This window comes from Toxorhynchites rutilus, chromosome 1 (genome assembly GCF_029784135.1).
Source record: "Toxorhynchites rutilus septentrionalis strain SRP chromosome 1, ASM2978413v1, whole genome shotgun sequence".
NCBI lineage: Eukaryota > Metazoa > Arthropoda > Insecta > Diptera > Culicidae > Toxorhynchites > Toxorhynchites rutilus.
In genome coordinates this window covers 164487785-164507407 of record NC_073744.1, presented here as the reverse complement: position 1 = coordinate 164507407, position 19623 = coordinate 164487785, and the positions used below count along the sequence as shown (strand labels likewise).

At 40.6% G+C, this 19623-nt stretch overlaps 1 protein-coding gene across 1 annotated transcript in view; it reads right to left on the bottom strand.

The window, feature by feature from the left end:
* LOC129763302 (serine-rich adhesin for platelets) overlaps positions 1–19623 on the bottom strand; it is a 312933-nt gene that overhangs the window by 163680 nt on the left and 129630 nt on the right. The window contains exon 3 of the mRNA XM_055762235.1: positions 17310–17922. Coding sequence (XP_055618210.1) covers positions 17310–17922 — 613 coding nt within the window. The remainder of the gene's footprint in view (positions 1–17309; positions 17923–19623) is intronic.

The window sequence follows — 19623 nt, the reverse complement described above, 5'->3', positions numbered from 1 at the left end:
CGATATCGCTGCTGCGCAGAGCTATCTTTTGTATGTATTCAATTATTGATTAAACTAGTGAATGAAGGAAACTATTTATGAATTCAATTGCAAACAAATCGCAATTTAAGTCAATTAATGCATTATGGTAGTAGTTATCGCAGCAAATAGTTATTTTGCCTAATCATCAAACAATATGCGTAGAAGTTCAGTGAGCTGGCAATTCCAATGCGGCCTTGAATAATCGAGCCAAAGCGTTGCATTTGTACCCGCTTTTGTCTCCATGTTTCTGAAATCTGTGTTAGGGAAACATTGCGTTTTGCAAAAACGCAAACGAGTATAAAAGTACCCGCTGCTTGCATCTAATTTGCTATACAAATTTCCCCTGTCTCCATAGTTTTGAAATCTGTGTTAGTGAAACATCCCGATTTCCAATACGCAAGCGAGTACAGAAGTACTCGCTGCTTGCATCTACTTTGTAATGCAAATTCCTCCTGGCTCCATGATTTTGAAGTTATTGTTAGGGATTTTGATGTTGTGTTAGGGAAACATTCGTCAATTTCAGCAATCGTACCTCGATCATTGCGCAATCATAACTAAGTGGATTTCCGAGCGGCACTCGCTTATATACTTATTGGTGTGATTTCAATAGCCTGTTTTGAAAGCAATTTTAGGACTATTGGAAACAAGTTTTTGGATAAAAAAGTAACAATCATATAACGCGTAGACATTTTATTTTTCGAATGAAGTGTTTATCATACCATTTCGTTCAGTTGTTTAGGAGCTATTAACGTTCAAAATCTCGTTCTCCGGCGTAACGCTTTCGTTTTCGAAACTTTGAACTTACACACCAGTATAGAAATGGGAGACGTAGTCCTATGTCAATTTTTTTAGTGCAATACACTTAATTATGATCTCTACTGTAAACTAATGAACCGTTTCAATCTAGCGATCGAACAGAAACGTTCAGAATTGGCCAACAGAAGCGGTGTTGTGTTCCATCAGGACAACGCAAGGCCACACAATTCCGAGACTGTGGCTGCTTCTTTTGCTGAATATTTTGCCTTTGCTACATACAGGTTGTTCGACGACGAATCTTGCTTTGCTAGCCGTGTCTTGCACCGCCCACATATGAATCATGACTGAGATAAAATTTCATGTAGGTTCCCATATTTATAGATTTTTTTGATTTCAATAATTTGTTGTTGTTATTGAGACTTAAAGCTTCTTCAGTCCATTCGACTTCATCAATAGTTTGCTTACAAGGCATGTAACTCGTGGACATTTTATCTTTCGAATGAAGTGATAATCATGTCACTTCGTTCAGTCGACAAAAAGGTATTGAGACTCAAAACCTTGTGCCTCCAACGTAACGCTCTCGTCTTCGAATTCTCCGAAATATTCATTCATTCATTAATTGAGAATTGATTCAGATTCAATTTTAAACAACCAACGATAGTCCTACGTCAACCTTGCGGTTATACCACAGATATAACCCACTTCATGTTTTTATTCGTTCGTTCGTAATCTTTCCCACAATGAGATGGTAATGGATACTACAAAACTTTAATTTTGACATGTGACACGAATCACGCGTGATCTGTCAATAACAGTGCGCTGAAAAACCAAACAGCCAACTCGATCACCCGATACCAACTTTTCGCTAGAAAAAAAAAATATGTTCTGTACCTCTTACCATGATAGAGTACATGTACCCATCATTCCACCATCTTGAAACCAACTGTTAGCTTACATCTTGAATCCATTACAAAAAAAAAGCAATTACTCGGAACACTTCAAAACCGATTACCGTTGGGGAGCTTACGAATGGTTTAATGGGTTGAATCAACCCTGGAATTTCGTTCCCACACTCTCCCTAAGGCTACTCAAGCGCTCACCAGCAAACAATAACCTCAAACTTTCCTCGTTCGAAATATCGTTGTGCCCTACTTGTCTTTCCAACCTTTGACTGTATAATTTTTGGGTTGCACAACGGATATACCCAACCGCAGCAAATGGCGAACCATTGGTGACAAAAACAATCGCAAACCAGACCGACCAACAACTGTGCCAAACTGCAACGGCGTTCCGGAAGTCACACACTGACTCAACTGGCTGGTCAACTTTTCCCATAAATAAAAAAGCAAAAAGTTTCTGGGTCCTTTTTTGTCTTCCCCCCGGGAGTAGCTGCTGGGCTGAAAGACACTGGAGACGGGGGAATACCAACAATTCCATGAAGAGGAGAAAACTGTCCTGTAAAACAAATATTGTTTTTTACCCGCTTGAGTGAGCGTTGCTCGCTCGAATCGGAAGGAGATGATTGTGTAAGCGAATTGGATATTCAACATAGAGCGCAGGGTTTGTACCAACAAAATGTCTTTCCTCTGTTTTTTGACGTAGGACTACGTCTAACCGGAAGATATAGGGGGTGAAATGGAAATCTAGGCACTGAACAAGTAGGAAAAAATGCAAGATTTGGAACGCTTATAACTCGAGCATTTCTCAATAGATCGCAAAGGTTTTTGCATCAATTGATAGGAAATATATCTACGCATCTATCATAACGAATAACATTTCATTTTTCTTGAGATAAATAATTGAATAATTGTGAAATATCAAGCATTGTCCAAATACACTATGTGCCCATTTTTGATTGGTCCATTTTGTGCTCCTCAAATCGTACCTACCAAAACGGGCAACCAGAGCAGCAGCGAAATAGAATGAAGCACGATTGGGAAGGAAAAAGAAAAAAATGAGGGAAACATTGGTCGCAGTCTCACACATGCGTAATTCTCGAGCCAGCCAGTCAGCTTAAAAATCCCCTCTCCGCTGCCGTAACGATCATTCTCATCCGAACCGTACACCACATCGTTTCGCATCACCTCACATCAACAAACCAACACAAGCAGCCATGGTTGGATATGGCAAAGGAGGAAAAGTGAAGGGAAAGGCAAAATCCCGCTCGAACCGTGGTGGTCTGCAATTTCCCGTAGGTGTATCCGCCAATTGCACCGGAAAAGGTAGCTAGGTCGAGCGCGTTAGTACCTGTGTACCAGTCCACCTAGCCGGCGTTATATAGTTTCGGCCGCCGGAGTGATCGAGTTGGCTGGCAAAGCTGCTCGCGACGATAAGAAAACCTGCATTCGGAACATAACACATTCGGTTCGGCGGACATCAAGACAACAGGCAGTTGCAGCGAATGGCGAGTGGCAAACGCAATCGCAAAACGGCATCAGGTAGCAGAAGAAAAAAGTTTGTTCTTTATACAAACTGCTTTGGTGGCAAATCCAGAACAAGGCGGCATCGAGGGCGTTCGAAATGGTTTTTTTCAAAACCACGAGTACTAAGTTTTCTAAATTGGAACCATTCCATAAAACAAGGCGCTTTTCAGGGCCATTAAACCTTCCAAAAAAGAGTTTAGGAAATAAAGTTCAATGCTTTCTAAAACATTATCCAAAATAATAATAAAACACAAATTGATGTTTTCATAATTTGTTTGCCAGGATTTGATGAGTATGTGAATTTGGCAGTTGTTCTGAGCTTATTGATAGTTGGGGACTTTCCTGATTATTCAATTTTCACCAATTCTTAAATTGTTTCCAGATTGAAAGTACAGTAATCTACAATTAGTTCGACATTTAGCTAATTGGACGGACATGTAATGTGACTTATTTAGTTGGACATTTTTGTAAACATAGAGATCCAAATTATGATCCCACATTGAAAGTCGACACTGTACCACTGTCATCGCAAATGTTCAATTACAGGTTAAAATTACCTCCAATCCGGCACTGAGTGGTGGTAATGCGACGTGCCATTGAATGTAATTTACTGTAAAATATGTCACAAGCTGGATGGGAAGAAATTTTCCAACTGTGAAAGCTGTGGCGAGTGACAACAAATCGCTAAACAGGAAGGTTTAGCCGAACAAGATGGGGATATCGAGTGATAACAAAACAATAAACTCTTTAGACTTTTTGTGATCCTGAAAAGGACCCTTTTTAGTCTGTATGTGAATCCAACGAGCGAACAAATCGTAATGAATGTATTTTCTTCTTCTTCTTTCTTTGTTTTTAAGAGGCTTTAAACTTTGCAGTTCATTCGCCTCTAGCCCAGTGAAGAGCCACAATAAAACCAGCCCAGAGGGGACTGGCGAAAGGGAAACCAAACAAAATCACTCATCAGATCCGTCCGCTCGACTCTCGGTTAAAGAAGAAGGTAGGAAGGGATCCTATGCTTCATAAGATATTTAATATATGCTGTAAAGAAAAGTAAAAATTTACTGATCCGAGGACCAAAGCAGCAACGAAGCACAAGTGACCTAGCGAAAGGCGTGTTCCAAAGCCAAAAAACAAAACGGCCCTCCCCAGGAGGATAGGAAGGAAAGGAGTGGAAAGGATTTGGGTGGGATTAGAGGAGTGGGAGGGGGTGGGAGTGGTATGGGAAGGAAAGAGGGGAGGAGTGGATGTGGGGTGGGGTGAAATGAAATGAAATACAGTTTTAATGGATAATAAAATATAGTGGTTTTGAATTTAATGGTATACAGTATAGCTGAAAAATGGAGAGGTTTATTTAATGAATTTATCCTCCTTGGTGAGTGTGGCTGTAGGAATAGGAAGTTGATTAATGTATAATGTAATGGATAGAAGATAGATGTGGGTATAAAGTATATATTATATTATTTGTTATTTATTATTATTGAATGCGTGTATATACATGTATGAATACCTTCCTTCCGACCCGTACATACATGTGTATACACACATAAACACGCATACATGACTGTGAAGTGGCGAACTTTAATAAGCAATTTCCAAGGTATTTAGTATTTCTGTTTAGATTTTACCAAAGAAGTCGGTTTCTTTCAGAAACGCAATTAAGTTGGTTTCTTGGGTCTCGTCTCTACTGAGGATATCTCGGAGACTCTGACCTATGTTGTGTCGGGCTCGAGCATCTTTGGTATGTTGACATTCAAGTAAAAGATGGCTAACGGAAACCGGAGCTTCGTTGCAAGCACATTGGGGTTTTTCGGCTCTGCAGAACAAGTGTGAGTGGGTGAAGTTAGTGTGCCCAATTCGAAGACGGGTAAGGACTTGCCTTTCCCTACTATTGAGGCGGTCATCCCAAGGGAGAGTGGAATTTTTAATTTTATGAAGATGAGTGGGACGGCTGTTTATCCAGCCTATGTCCCAGCTTTCACGGACTTGCTGTTTTACCCAGCGGATAATGTCAGATGGAGGACAGGGCATGTCTGGGGGATCTATTTTGCTGCCCTTGCCGGCCAGTATGTCGGCGGCTGTGTTTCCGCGGATTCCTGAGTGACCAGGAACCCAGCAGAAGGAGATGTTTTTATTTGAAGCAGCCTCTTCTGTTTGCTTAATCCATGGGTGTTTGCTGTTTCCACTTAGAAGATCGTGGAGACAGCTAGCTGAGTCTGAGAATATTGTGGTAGGAAGAAACTCATGGGTGCATTCTTGGGTAGCTATTAAAAGGGCGAAAGCTTCCGCACTGAAGATGGAGCATTGCGGTGGAAGAGAAAAGCTACCAGTGTATCTACTCTCAAAGACTCCACATCCAACTCCATCGGCACTGACTGAACCATCTGTGTATACCTGGTGGTTGATTTGAAAATTGGATGCAACGAGGTTATTGAAGCAGGCTTTGACTTTTGGAGAAGGGTCTCCCGCTCGAACTGCCTTGAGAAGTTCAAGGTTAATGTTCGGCGGTTTGACGTTCCAATTTCTTCCCGTCGCAGATGAACGTTCACATATATCGGGAAGATCTTTGTTCGTGAGATTTTTGAACCATGTTTTAGCTCTATGTATTAATGGGACATTGTGGTCGCTTTCGGGGAGTGACAAGTGACGGATGGCTTTATTCGTGATGGCTTTTGTTACCAGGTGGGTGAAGGGAAGTTGCCCACTTTCTGCCATTACAGCAAGAGTAGGACTGGTGGGAAAAGCGCCAATTGCGAGCCGAATTGCTTTATTGTAAATTGGTTGAATGGTGTTTAACACCCTGTCCCCTCCACGGCTGAAGGTGCCTATTCCGTAAAGGATTTGTGGGACCAACCAAACATTTACAACATTTAGCAGCGTCTTTCTATGGCCAGAGGCTAGGTTGCCTGCGATAGCCTTGATGATGTTCAATTTCTTTCTGGTGGCTATTTTGGTCTTTTGGGAATGTGATAGGAAGTTGAGTTTCTTGTCGAAAGTAACCCCTAGTATTTTCAATGTCCTCATTGTAGGGATCGGGATTTTGTTGAGCTGAAGATAGGTTCTCCTTCTGAGAGCTTTTCCGATATGTATGTGTTTGGATTTCTCCGGGGAAATTTTAAAACCTGTTTTTAGAGCCCAGTTTTGGATGGAGTCTAAGGTTTTTTGAAGCCTCTTTCTCTGAATTAAGCCGAAGCAGCTCGTAGAGATAAGAGTGATGTCATCTGCATAGACTATGACCTTTATATGGTCCGGGATAATCTCGAATAGAGATTGCATGGCGATGTTGAAGAGGGTTGGTGAAAGTGCTGAGCCTTGTGGGAAGCCGTTTTCTGGGATTTTTAGAGAAGATTGGTGGTTGTTAATAACGGTTTTGAAAGACCGGTTTTCTAGAAAACTTTTAACGAAGAGACCTAATCTCTCACGAATCCCCGAGTCGAAAAGGCTTTTCAGCACTGGGTACCTCCATGCCCGATCGAAGGCCTTGGATAAATCCAGGGAAACAATATCAATGTGGTGTAATTTTTCAGTTGCGTCGTCTAGGATTTTTTCGATTGCTACAAGGCAATCTTCTGTACCTTTTCCCGCACGGAAGGCGAATTGTCTGGGATCAATCAGCTTATTTGACTCTAGAAAAGTCGTTAAGCGTCGATTGACCATTTTTTCCAAGACTTTCCCAACACAACTTAGGAGAGTGATGGGGCGGAAATTGTCAAGAAGATGGTTGTTCATGTCTGGTTTCGGGATACAGATCATTAAACCCTCTTTCCAGCAACTGGGGAGGGTTCCACTGTCCCAGACTTTGTTGAGGAGCTTCAGAAGTGCTTTTTTCCCGAGATGGGGTAGATTCTTAAGCATAGGGTAGCTGATGTCATCGGGTCCTGTGGATCCTTGTTTGACTTTGTTCAGTACCCAATCGAGCTCTTTGAGGGAGAGGTTTTTGTTGAAGTCAAATTCCACATCGGTATGAAAATCGATGGGAATTCTTTCGCATTCCGTTTTGTGGGTTAGAAAGGTTTGGTCGTAGTTTTGATTGGAGGAGGCGGAAGCAAAGAAATCTCCAAACGCCTCGGCGATGATTTTCCGGTCATTGGTGTATTGACCGTTAATTAGAAGATTATATTCTTTGCTTCTTTTCTTTCCATGAAGCCTGCCAATCTTACTCCATAACTCCTTTGTTGACGCGTTGGGATTAATTTCGCTGACGAATTTAACCCAACTGTTGTGCTTGGCTGTGTTGATAGCAGTCTTAGCTTCTTTGCGAGCCCTTTGGAACTCTGCAAGCAGAGTGGGTCTCAGTGGGCTGTCCGGATGGGCCTTTCTTAATTTGCGTAGGGCCTTACGTCGACCTTTGATCGCTGCCTTCAGCTCAGGTGACCACCATGGGACACATTTCCTGCCAGGGATGCCACTGGTTCTGGGGATGTGCACCATTGCAACTTCTAGGACAACTTTGGAGAATTCCTCGGCTGTCCAATCTCGTTTAGCGGAGAGGCGGTTTTCAATGTCAGACTGATAGCCAGCCCAGTCAGCGTATTCAAATTTCCATCTTGGCCTTGTTGAAAACTCTGGAGAAGTTTGGCCGAAGGAAGTGAAGATTGGAAAATGATCGCTTCCGCAAGTATCATCGTGGATGTTCCAAGAAAGTTTTGAAGATAGTTTGTCTGATACTATAGTGAGATCGATGGCTGAAGTAGTACCAGAATAATGGATTCTGGTGTGTTGGCCGTTGTTAAGAAGGAGAAGAGAATGGTCGGATATGAAATCCTCAATGATGGATCCTTTTCGATCGAGGTATGCACCTCCCCAGGCGTATGAGTGGGCGTTGAAATCACCCATAAGCATGATTGGGGCGGGAAGTTGGGCGAACAGATGGTCCAGTTGGCCGCGTAGAGTGTTCGGATCGGAATCATAAGTGATGTAGATGCTAACGACGGTGATTGGAAAGGGGTGTTTAATGCGCACTACCACTGCCTGAAGATCAGTGGTAATGGGAAGAAGATCATGTGGAGTGCCATCTTTGATTGCGATTGCAACTCCGTTTTTTGAGGGGTTGGGACCCTCTTTGAAGTATGTGATGAACTTTGGAATGAAATTTTTATCGAAGTTGTTTGGTGTCATAGTTTCCTGAAGGGCTATGACTGTAGGATTGGAGCTCGAAATAAGCATTTTCAATTCTAAAATATTTTGTCGGATACTTCTGATATTCCATTGTATCCCGAATTTCTGTATTGGAGTGAATGTGTTAGAGTGATTTAACTCTAATTCCTAAGTCTTAATTGTGTGTATGTTTGAACTATTCAAAGAGAATTAGTTCGATGGTCCTTTACCCTTGGAAAGAGAAGCTTTCTTTGAGGTATTGGTGTTGTTTTTGTTTGGTGTAGAAGTCTTTGGAGTGTTTGTTGTGTTTGTGTTGTTTTTTGTTGAATGTGCGTTGCTGTTGTTGTTATTGTTGTTTTTTGTTTGATGTGTGTTGTTGTTGTTTTCTGTTGGTGTTGTGTTGTTATTTGTTGGTGGTGTAGTTCTTTGTTCATTCTTAGTTCTTTTCTTGTCCTTGTTTGTTTGGATTTCATCTTCGGATTTTTGATCTGAATCTGAAGATGATCCTTTCGCCATTTTTCTTTTATTTTTATTTTTGTTTGGAACATCAGAAGTGTCCATTGAAATGACTGATTCGTTTTCAGATTCCGTTGTTGAGCTGTCGGTTGTCGACTCTGTCATGGAAGTATCGATTGTAGTGTCAATTGGGGGAGTGCTTTCGCGGCTAGAAGAGGCCGCAGCGGCCGAGGCGCAGTTACATTTGCAGTTGCAGCTGGGTGTTGGCTTTTGCAAGTTGGAGAGTCTGTCTTGCAGAACACTTGCAAAAGTTGGTCCATTATTTTGACCGTTGTGTTTTTCTTTCGCCTCTTTGTAGGAGATACCATAATCGATTCTGATTTTTGTGATGTTGTTCTCGGTTTGCCATACGGGGCATTTCCTATTCGAAGAGGAATGGTCCCCTTGGCAATTCAAGCAAAATGCTGAAGCGTTGCAGGTTTTAATTCCATCCTTTTGTTCTGGATGTTCCTGTCCACAATTTCGGCAAAGCGGGTTCTCGCGTTTGCATCGTTTGCTAGTATGTCCAAATTTGTAACACTTAAAGCATTGCATTGGGTTGGGGTAGAAATTTCTAGTCCCAGCCCGAATAAATCCAAAATTAATGAAATCGGGAACAACAGTTCCACGAATCGTCAAAATAAGAGTGGCAGTTGGTACAACAATATTGTTCTCCTTTCTGGTGATGCGCTTGACATCGATCACACCTTGATCGGAAAGCTCTGTCACCAGTTCGGATTCTTTGATGTCCATGACATCACGACAAGTAACAACACATTTGCGTTGGTTAAGGGTTGGGTGGTAAATCACTTCAATAGGGGTTTCATCAATTAATTTGTTGATTAAGAGGAGCTTACCAATGATATCTTCGTCCTTGGCCGTAAGGATATATTGCGTCCTCTTCTTGTCGTCTCGTTGCGGTCGCGCTGTGTAGTACTTCTTTCCTACAGCGTTGGCGATCGTCTTACTCACGACGAACGGGTTAGTCGGAATCACGTTCTCTCCTGTGGCACGTAGTAACAGGATCTGTAGGTTGCCGTTCAGTGGATCGGCCCATCTTGGAGCAGTACGTTGGGTAGGTTTACCCTCGTACAAATTTGTAGCCCGGCCTCCCGGAGGCCCGGAGCTACTTGAAGCCATGCTTCTGCTTGACTATACCTAGGTTATAGTCAGCAGGTACGGATATAAAACCACTAAAATTCCTTATGGGGGATATTCACTAAGGGGTATTTTCCCAGAAAATCACACTTTGTTCCGATAAAGCACTTTGAAAAGCCACCAACAGGTGCAGAAAATTTCAAATTACACTTAATCTAATAATTGCTTCAGTCACTTCACTGTTTGTATGCGTGGTTTTTTTTTCTTTTTAGATTTTATTTAATAATTAAGATTCACTATTAGCACTACAGAAAAAAACTGGCAACACTGCCCGAAAGAAAAAAGGGGGCGTGGCGTCAGTGACGCCGAAAAAGCGCGCGCTTTTTCCGGCGAACCGGTGAGCACCGCCACCGCAGTGAACGTTTGTTGATATCCTTTTCTGCTATCCTCAGGTTGCGATGCTGAAAATCAATTTGTATTTAGGACTAATCAAGCCTTCAGAAAGGCTGCTCTAAGCATTTGATTAGTTGTGCGAGAAAACTCCTATTTTTCCGTACTCTTTTACAAGGGCGCTAAAAACACGACCGAATCGGTTGAATGTCAGTAGCACCTTGTGTATTTTTTTGCCATCGCTCCCTTTTAACGCTCATTCGTTCGTCTCGTTGGACCCGCCCCTTTGGCTGAGTCTGCCGATTTGTCTCTATCCTGTGAGTGTGTACCGCTAGAGTATAAAACACGCGGACCCCAAAAAAATATATTATTTTCTTTCAAACCGTAAACCCGTGTGGTTGTACGGCATCGGCATCGTGTACTCAACAAAGGAGGAAAAGAGAAGGGAAAGGCAAAATCTCGCTCGAACCGTGGTGGTCTGCAATTTCCCGTAGGTGTATCCGCCAATTGCACCGGAAAAGGTAGCTAGGTCGAGCGCGTTAGTACCTGTGTACCAGTCCACCTAGCCGGCGTTATATAGTTTCGGCCGCCGGAGTGATCGAGTTGGCTGGCAAAGCTGCTCGCGACGATAAGAAAACCTGCATTCGGAACATAACACATTCGGTTCGGCGGACATCAAGACAACAGGCAGTTGCAGCGAATGGCGAGTGGCAAACGCAATCGCAAAACGGCATCAGGTAGCAGAAGAAAAAAGTTTGTTCTTTATACAAACTGCTTTGGTGGCAAATCCAGAACAAGGCGGCATCGAGGGCGTTCGAAATGGTTTTTTTCAAAACCACGAGTACTAAGTTTTCTAAATTGGAACCATTCCATAAAACAAGGCGCTTTTCAGGGCCATTAAACCTTCCAAAAAAGAGTTTAGGAAATAAAGTTCAATGCTTTCTAAAACATTATCCAAAATAATAATAAAACACAAATTGATGTTTTCATAATTTGTTTGCCAGGATTTGATGAGTATGTGAATTTGGCAGTTGTTCTGAGCTTATTGATAGTTGGGGACTTTCCTGATTATTCAATTTTCACCAATTCTTAAATTGTTTCCAGATTGAAAGTACAGTAATCTACAATTAGTTCGACATTTAGCTAATTGGACGGACATGTAATGTGACTTATTTAGTTGGACATTTTTGTAAACATAGAGATCCAAATTATGATCCCACATTGAAAGTCGACACTGTACCACTGTCATCGCAAATGTTCAATTACAGGTTAAAATTACCTCCAATCCGGCACTGAGTGGTGGTAATGCGACGTGCCATTGAATGTAATCTACTGTAAAATATGTCACAAGCTGGATGGGAAGAAATTTTCCAACTGTGAAAGCTGTGGCGAGTGACAACAAATCGCTAAACAGGAAGGTTTAGCCGAACAAGATGGGATTATCGATTGATAACAAAAACACAACACCAAAGGTTCTTTTCAGAACCATTAACATATTCATAAAGAGTAAACAGTAAACTAATCCATTTTTCAGGTAGATAGGTAGGTATTCACGTAGGTGAAGAAAATAAAACAATATATTTAAAATATATATTTAACAAAAGCTGTCCCCTTTGCATAGTCCTACGTCACTCCGGTTATGTCCCCGACATTACCCACCCGTCTTTTTTTTTTTTTGCTCAAACCGGATGAGAAGTAGGTAATTTTTTTTTGCTTTATCGGAAGATAGTTAAAATATTGAGAATCAACTTCGAGAGCTATGCAGGGTGGAATGAAAACAGCATTCTCTATTATCTGTATTGGGTGCTTGAGTGCTGGGAATTACAACACCCCAATGCAAGTAACAATTATTTTGAGAGTCATTCTTCGGTACGTTTATTTCAAATACTCGAGTTATCTTATGAGTAATTGTCATCAATTAAAAAAAACCTTCCTGCGTAGTTAATATTATCAAATCATTAGTTTGCGATAAACGGTTTATGCAACTAGTTTTCTGCTGGGAGTATTTCGGCTCTTGTCTAGTCTAGGTTTTTCTTTCATACGTGGATATCAAACATACAAAACAGACAGACCTCGACAGATGATTTTGCATGTCTAAATTACCACGTCGGAGCTGAATAAAGAATGACGAATACGGTAAAACAGAAACAGCTTTCATTCATTCATTTTATGAACAAACATTATCAATTGTTAGTGACTCACGACAGGAGTGTAAACAATCTATGAAAAAAATGGGATATATGACGAATCTTTTGGTAAATGCAACCGTTTGTTAGCCATTTTTGCCGGACGAATTATTCGTACATATTTCGCGATAAAAATAGTAAACTATTGACAAACCAGCAGTGTATATCAGCGATTCAACGTTGTTTTAACATATACCCTAAACATGTTTGAAAATGATTCAAAATAATTTTCCTTTATGTATTGTTGCTTTCCGCAAGGTGATGTCCTGGAACGACTTTGAGAACCTTCAACCATTGACAACAGAGAAAAGCAATAAAAATTAATCTTAATACTCATTCGAAAGTGCTCTTTCCAAATAGAACTCGAAGTTTTCTCCGAGTGACGTGGTAAAATTGGCAGGCGTTTCGCAATCTCTTGTCCAAGAAACAAGAGAAGTTTCAGAACACAAATTGTTTTGCCGTGTATCGGCAACACAGAACCCCACCGATGTTTTGACCAGACCTTGCATCCGCTCACTGCGCTGCTGGCACCCTCAAATGGCAGAAGAAATACAAGATCAAACTCGTCGAAAAAGTTAATAATCTCCCAAATTATCCAGAACTATGTCCGGTTGAACGTTAACGGGTTATTTTCGAGCGGTACCTTCAGTAGCATGGTAGAGAAGCACAGTCAACCGATGGGTTCAAGAAAATGTGGTCATCTGCAGACCGAAAAGTTAATCCGGAAACTGTTATTAATCCGGGTTATGAGAGGAGCTCGGGAGAAAGTGCACCAGTTTTATCATTAGATGAACTCGGTCAGGTTTTTGTAGAGTGATAAATTGATTGAAAAATAATAAAGATATCAATGTGCCCGTTGGTAAAATGAACAGTTCCTAATCAACATCGCTCTTGGAGTCGTAGCGCGAAGTACAAATATCATCGGGATCGACCGCAAAGCTGGGGAAGAGGTTTTGGTATCATTCAAAAATGAAGTAGCGAACCATATACATGCACATAAGTAGCTAGCAGAGAGACTTGGATTCCCAGGGATGTGAATATGGAATCTGGATGAGAAAAGATGTGAAGTGATCGAGGGATTCATACACCTCGGTACGCTCGTAACATGGGACAACGATAAGAGCCACAAACTCAATAGACAAGTTGTATCTGCAAATTGAACGGGCTCTGAGACCTTGTACTCAGTAGAAGTCCGTAGTGTCCACGTAGTTTTTTTATAATTTGAGAACTAGCTGAGTGGTGGATCACACCATTGAGGAAGTGGCGGATCCTTCGGCTGAAACAGGCCTGGATGATAACTCAGAATTGTTGGAGTCTTCTCTAACTTTGGTCTTGAGGAAGACCAAACCGTTTAGATGTGGCACAGGAAAATTAAAACACTTTGGAAACTTCTTGCATAAACTGGATTCATTCACGCGTTGTAACATGCTAAACGGTTGGAAAGGGAATGGATTATATATTGGTAGTGATCTTCTTTCTGCACATATTTGTATGCGTTTGATGTTGTATTTCGGGTTTCGCTGCTGGTTGTGGTTGCGAAATGCACCACACACTGCATTTAGAATGGGAGGGAGTGATTTGGATGGGAATAAGGATAGGGATGGACATTGGAATTTGGAAGTAGGAATACTTGCTCCTTTTTTGCGCTGTCGGTCGCGAACACTGAGATTAAAAACTAAAATATTTATTGAAGAGAAAAAAAAAGTATGTTCGATTATCATTTCGGGCAAAATTATTCGAAACGATTCCCCCACTTCTTCACGCAGAGTCCCACTTTGGATATATCTTCCGCATCAGCTCTACGGAATACGAATCTTCCATTTATAGAAAAAGATTAGAGCAACTCGTAGGCCTGTTTCGCTTTCTTCTTGCACTTGAATAACGTAACCACGGCCGCCATTTTGGATTTGCATTTTTCACAAATAACTGTATTCTACCAGTCGAGCCCTTTCATTTGGTACCCATATTGATATGACTTTGAAAAAAATATATATGACCCCATTTTGTGATGGCGGCTGTTTTGGATTTGCATTTTTCATAAATAGTTGTGTTCTTCCATCCAAGCCCTTTCATTTGATACTCATATTGATGAGTTTTTGAAAAAAAATATATTGCGCTATTTTGTGGTGGCAGCCATTTTGGATTTGCATTTTTCATAAATAACTCATCATAAAATCAATAAAATCAAGCCCATTCATTTGATACCCATATTAATGGGATTTTGGAAAAAAAATATATATGACGCCATTTTGTGGTTTTATTTGATACCCATATTGATGGAGTTCTGAGAAAATATGTGATCCGCCACTTTGTAGCGGCCGCCATCTTGGATTTACATTTTTCATAAATAACTGTGTTCTACTAGTCAAGCCCCTCCATTTGATACCCATATTGATGGAGTTTTGAAAAAAATATATATATGACGCCATTTTGTGGTGGCGGCCATTTTGGATTTGCGTTTTTCATAAAAGAATGTGCTCTACTAATCAAGCCCTTTTATTTGATACCCATTTCGATGGAGTTCTGAGAAAAAAATATATATGACACCATTTTGTGGTGGCAGACATCTTGGATTTGCATTTTTCATTAATAAATGTGTTTTGCTAGTCAAGCACTTTCATTTGATACCCATATTGATGGAGTTTTGAAAAAAAAAATATATGACACCATTTTGTGGTGGCGGCCATCTTGGATTTGCATTTTTCATAAAAAACTGGATATCAAATTAAAGAGCTTGATTAGTAGTTAGTCTGTGGGGTAGGTACCATATATTTTTGCAATCTCCTCAATTTCGGTATTAAATGAAATGATTTGACTAATAGAATACATCATGAAAATATTCCGAGCAAAAGTAGGTAAGAATTAAAAAATTAAAAAAAAAGGTTTAATGGTTTTATTATAGAGAAATATGCTAATGATACAAATAAAGTACTAAAAACTAGAAAATAAAATAAGTAAAAAAAACTTTTTTAGTTAAACGGTTTCCTTGTGATTAAACGTAATAATAATACAGATAATGTACTAAAAGCTAGAAAATAACTTGACAAGTAGCAGTTAGCAGTTATCATACCCCTTCCTTCATTAATCAATGACATTGATGAGACTAAAAATCGTGGGGCACGTTGGATTTCCATTATCCGCATTTAATGGTTTCATCATTTACCCCGCGATTTTTTTTGTCTCATCAATGTCCTTGATGCAGTTACTACAAACAAACAAAGTCCTACGTTAAACTCCCGTTCATGCCCCTAGGAGCAGACCCATCTACTTTTTTTCACCTATTGTCAATCCTTTAAACAAAAACGTTAAAAAAATGGATTTTCACAACCGTATAAGCACACTTTTGTAATTCACATTCACTGTGCTTTACAAAGAAAACGATAGACAGAGTTATTTATTTATTTTCACGCTAACCTATGACACAGACTTTTGGATCTTTTCTAAAAGTTTCTAAAAGTCTGAAAATCTGTAAAAATACAGATTATTCTGTAGATATGGTAACCCTGCTGAGAGAGCATGAAATTCGGTTGGCAGTATAATGACCCTGGATAAGAATGAGGATGGCAAAATGAAAAATTTTAGAAATAGATTCTATTTGGCTGACTAGCTGACCCGGCGAACTTCGTCCCGCCCAAAATTGATTTTTGATATGAATATCTTCTAAGCGAACATTTCATTGATTAATTTTCTAAATAAATATAAATAATATGTTTCTCCATCACATGGAATACTTATTTAATACAGAAAAGTCAATTTTCGTTCATAATTTTTATTTTTAAAATGCCTTATTCCATCTGAGAATCCATTGCCATTTTTGCTTCACACTAACGGATCATATGAGAATTAAATTTTTCAAATTTTCCCATTTTCCTTCAGAGTTTTCCGATAGTATTATGCTTTTTCTCTCCATAACATTGATCTATGGGTAGAGACGAAGGCAACACAATAAAGACGGCTCAAATCGGACGATTGCTTCCTCAGGATTCGCGCTCAGCAACACATTTGGTGATACATGTTTATTTATTTAGATTGTAGTAGAATGTTATTCTCTTTCTAGCGGACTAGAAGTATCGTATTGACTTCTGTAGGGGAATAATACTTGGCATAACATAGCTCATACTATTTTTTACTCGACATAACAATAAGTCAATTCTATAACTAAATTCAACGTGACTTTCTCCCGTCGGCTTCCAATTTCCGTCTGACCCATTTGCATTCCACGAATGTAATGCGCTGGCAACTCAAACAAGCAATAGGTGAAGTACTTCCAAAGACACACAAACATACACCTACACACCCACAAACAAAATGAAAGCTAGCAATTTGACACTCCAAAACTCCTCAGCATCCGAGAGCAGAGTATCGTCATTAGACTGCTTTTCAATTCAATTTTTCCCTTTTTGCGAGCGGGATGATATTTCCTTTCCCTGTGATAACAACAACGCCACCATCACCATTGGCATCGCCAACGACATCAATTGTTGACGACGATGATGATGATGCTGAGCTGCTCGAATTACGCCATCCTATCTCCGGCTGCTTCGAGTACTTATCCTTAACAACAACACGGGCGAACGAACCAACTGAAGAGCGGGGCAAAAAAGGTATAATGTCAGCATATAGAAGGGCAGAGATGTCGGTTCGGAGCGGAAATCTGGTCCCTTTTCGTTGTAACACAGCACACTAAATTTGCTCGTTAGCGCAAAGACTCGTTCAGCAATGGTAGACAAAAAAAACCGAAGAAGCGAACAGGCAGACAATAATTTTGTTGAATCGTTAAAAATGTTTACACTCACCCTTTGGCGGGAGCAAAGAAAAAATCAGCCTCAATCATCGTGCCACTTACCGCCAATCTTGCCGAAGTTCCGTCCTCCGCTTCCGTTCGTCATTCCACCGCCGTATTCGAAGTTTTTCATCTCAAACGAAGTGGGTGACCGATCGTCGATTTTCGAGTTCGATTTCGATCGATTTATTGTGGGTAATCCGGTGACCGTTAGTCCTCCCTGACCGAATCCGGTCAGCGCCGAGGACGAAGGCGATCGGTCCACGATGGCGTCCCTAATCAGTGTCAAGTTCTGCATCGTTTTATCACCCTCTTCACCGAACAAACAACTCCCGATGTCACCGGAGGAGCTCGGGATGAGTCCCGATCCCCCTAGCTGGTTGCGAATATTGTTGATCAGCAGTTGCTGCTGGCTACCGTGATGCAACTGTCCTCCACCAGCGACGTTGGAGGAATGGTTATCCGCGTAGGACGGTTTATTCCGGTTCAACCGGAAAGAGCTGGAGCGGCCAAAGTTGTAGTTGCTGGCAGCGTTGCTAACATTCAGCCTGAAGGAACGATTGCCGTTGTAGGAAGGGGCCGAGAGTGGGCCGCCTTCGGCGGCATAGACCGTGCCCGTGCTGCTGCCAGCGTTGGAATTCCTGCTGTAACGACTCTTTGTGCTGCGTGGGATGTCCTGAGAGAAAATAAGAAGGAAAAAGGTGACCAATTAATTATCTCTCCAAGGTTGCTAATTACCCCACAAGCAGAGATGCCAACCCTCCTGATTTGTCAGAATATCCCAGGCTATTGGCACACTCCCTGGAATCCTGACAAACACTCGATTGCCCCTAATTTTACTGAAATGATACATTCACTTGCGAGACGCTATCATGAGCAACCCCGACACAGCGTTCACTATTGCCAGACCAAAACGCAATGCATTGTTATCACGTTACAGATCTCAAGATTTTTTCAAAATATCGATCCAATATTAGTTATGGCTTGAATAGTATTTTCCCAACTCACCAATTTTATTCATATAGCATTCAAATCAGTCTGAATGAGAGTCATTTTGGCATTCATATGCGGTGTGTAGTACTACTTTCTCATGTTCAATCTAAGGCGAAAATATGCAAAAGTCTGCGTCATCGGCTAGCTTTTCAATAAATAAATAACACTGTTTATCTTTCTTCTACTAATGCGGTTTTTACGTAGTTACCATTAACGTCAAATTCATAATACACTCTGTCCAACTTCTTCAAGACCACCCTGATTTTTATTTCGTTGCAACACAAACAGTTAGAATTTTAACAAGATACAATCATACATTGTAGAATGCTTAGAATAAAGTATATTTAACGTCAATTTCGTTCAAAAGAATTGTTTGTTTATTTATTGTGCTCAAATATGATAATTTCAGCTGTCAAGTTTCATTTAAAAATTCATATGTATTATCACTGAAAAATTCAAAACTATTGCCTGATTTACATGTCAATAATTGGCAACCTTGCCATTTTGGGCTAATAATCTAGAAAATTCGTGTTGGCATACTATTGATCGAATTTTTCTAAATGGATTTCTCGATATTTTCTCCAAAATTGCTACCTTGCGCTCTTCAATCTTGGTGTACCGCTTTTTTTCAGTGTAGATTCTTCGTACAAGGATCCCCCTATAATTTTCAACAAGATTCAAGACTAGAGAGCGAGCCAGTCAGTCCAAAAAATTAAGGCTTTGGTCTTAATCAATTGCTTAGTTACCTTGCTGTTTGAATAGTAGTATTAACGGATGTTAAATAAAAAATGAGAATTTTTTCAATCACATATAAAATTTTTTTTTTATTTTTTTTCATAGATTTCAGTATTTTTTATTAATAACATAATGTATTTTATTCAAAAAAATGTCAGTGAATGTTTGAGTAAGGGCCGTGGTCTGCCGTTCGACGCAACTTTGTCGCGATGCTCTCACAAGAACGTTGTACGGCACTTACGTCCATTTTCCGGATACAATTCCGGATTCTTGTAGTCAGTTGCTTCGTGTCCTTGGCCCTCCAATTGTTTTTATACACTAGGACACTGAGTGAGCCAAAGGAATTCTCTATTGGGCGGCACTGGGGCAAGTTTGTTGGGTTACGATCTTTCGGCACGAACGGTATCTTTTTCTCCTCAAGATACGCCAGCGTATTCTTGGCGTAATGGGAAAACGCCTTGTCCGGCCAGAAGACGTACTTCCCATCCGCGTGATGCTCGTTCAGGAATGGCAGCAGGATTTTATCGAGGCACTCTTCTCGATAGATTTGTTGGTTGATTGCCAGACCGCTCGGCTTAAACCAAGACTTTGAAATGCCCCGGTCGGAAATGGCGATGTACAACATAACCTTTTTTTCAAACTTGTGCTT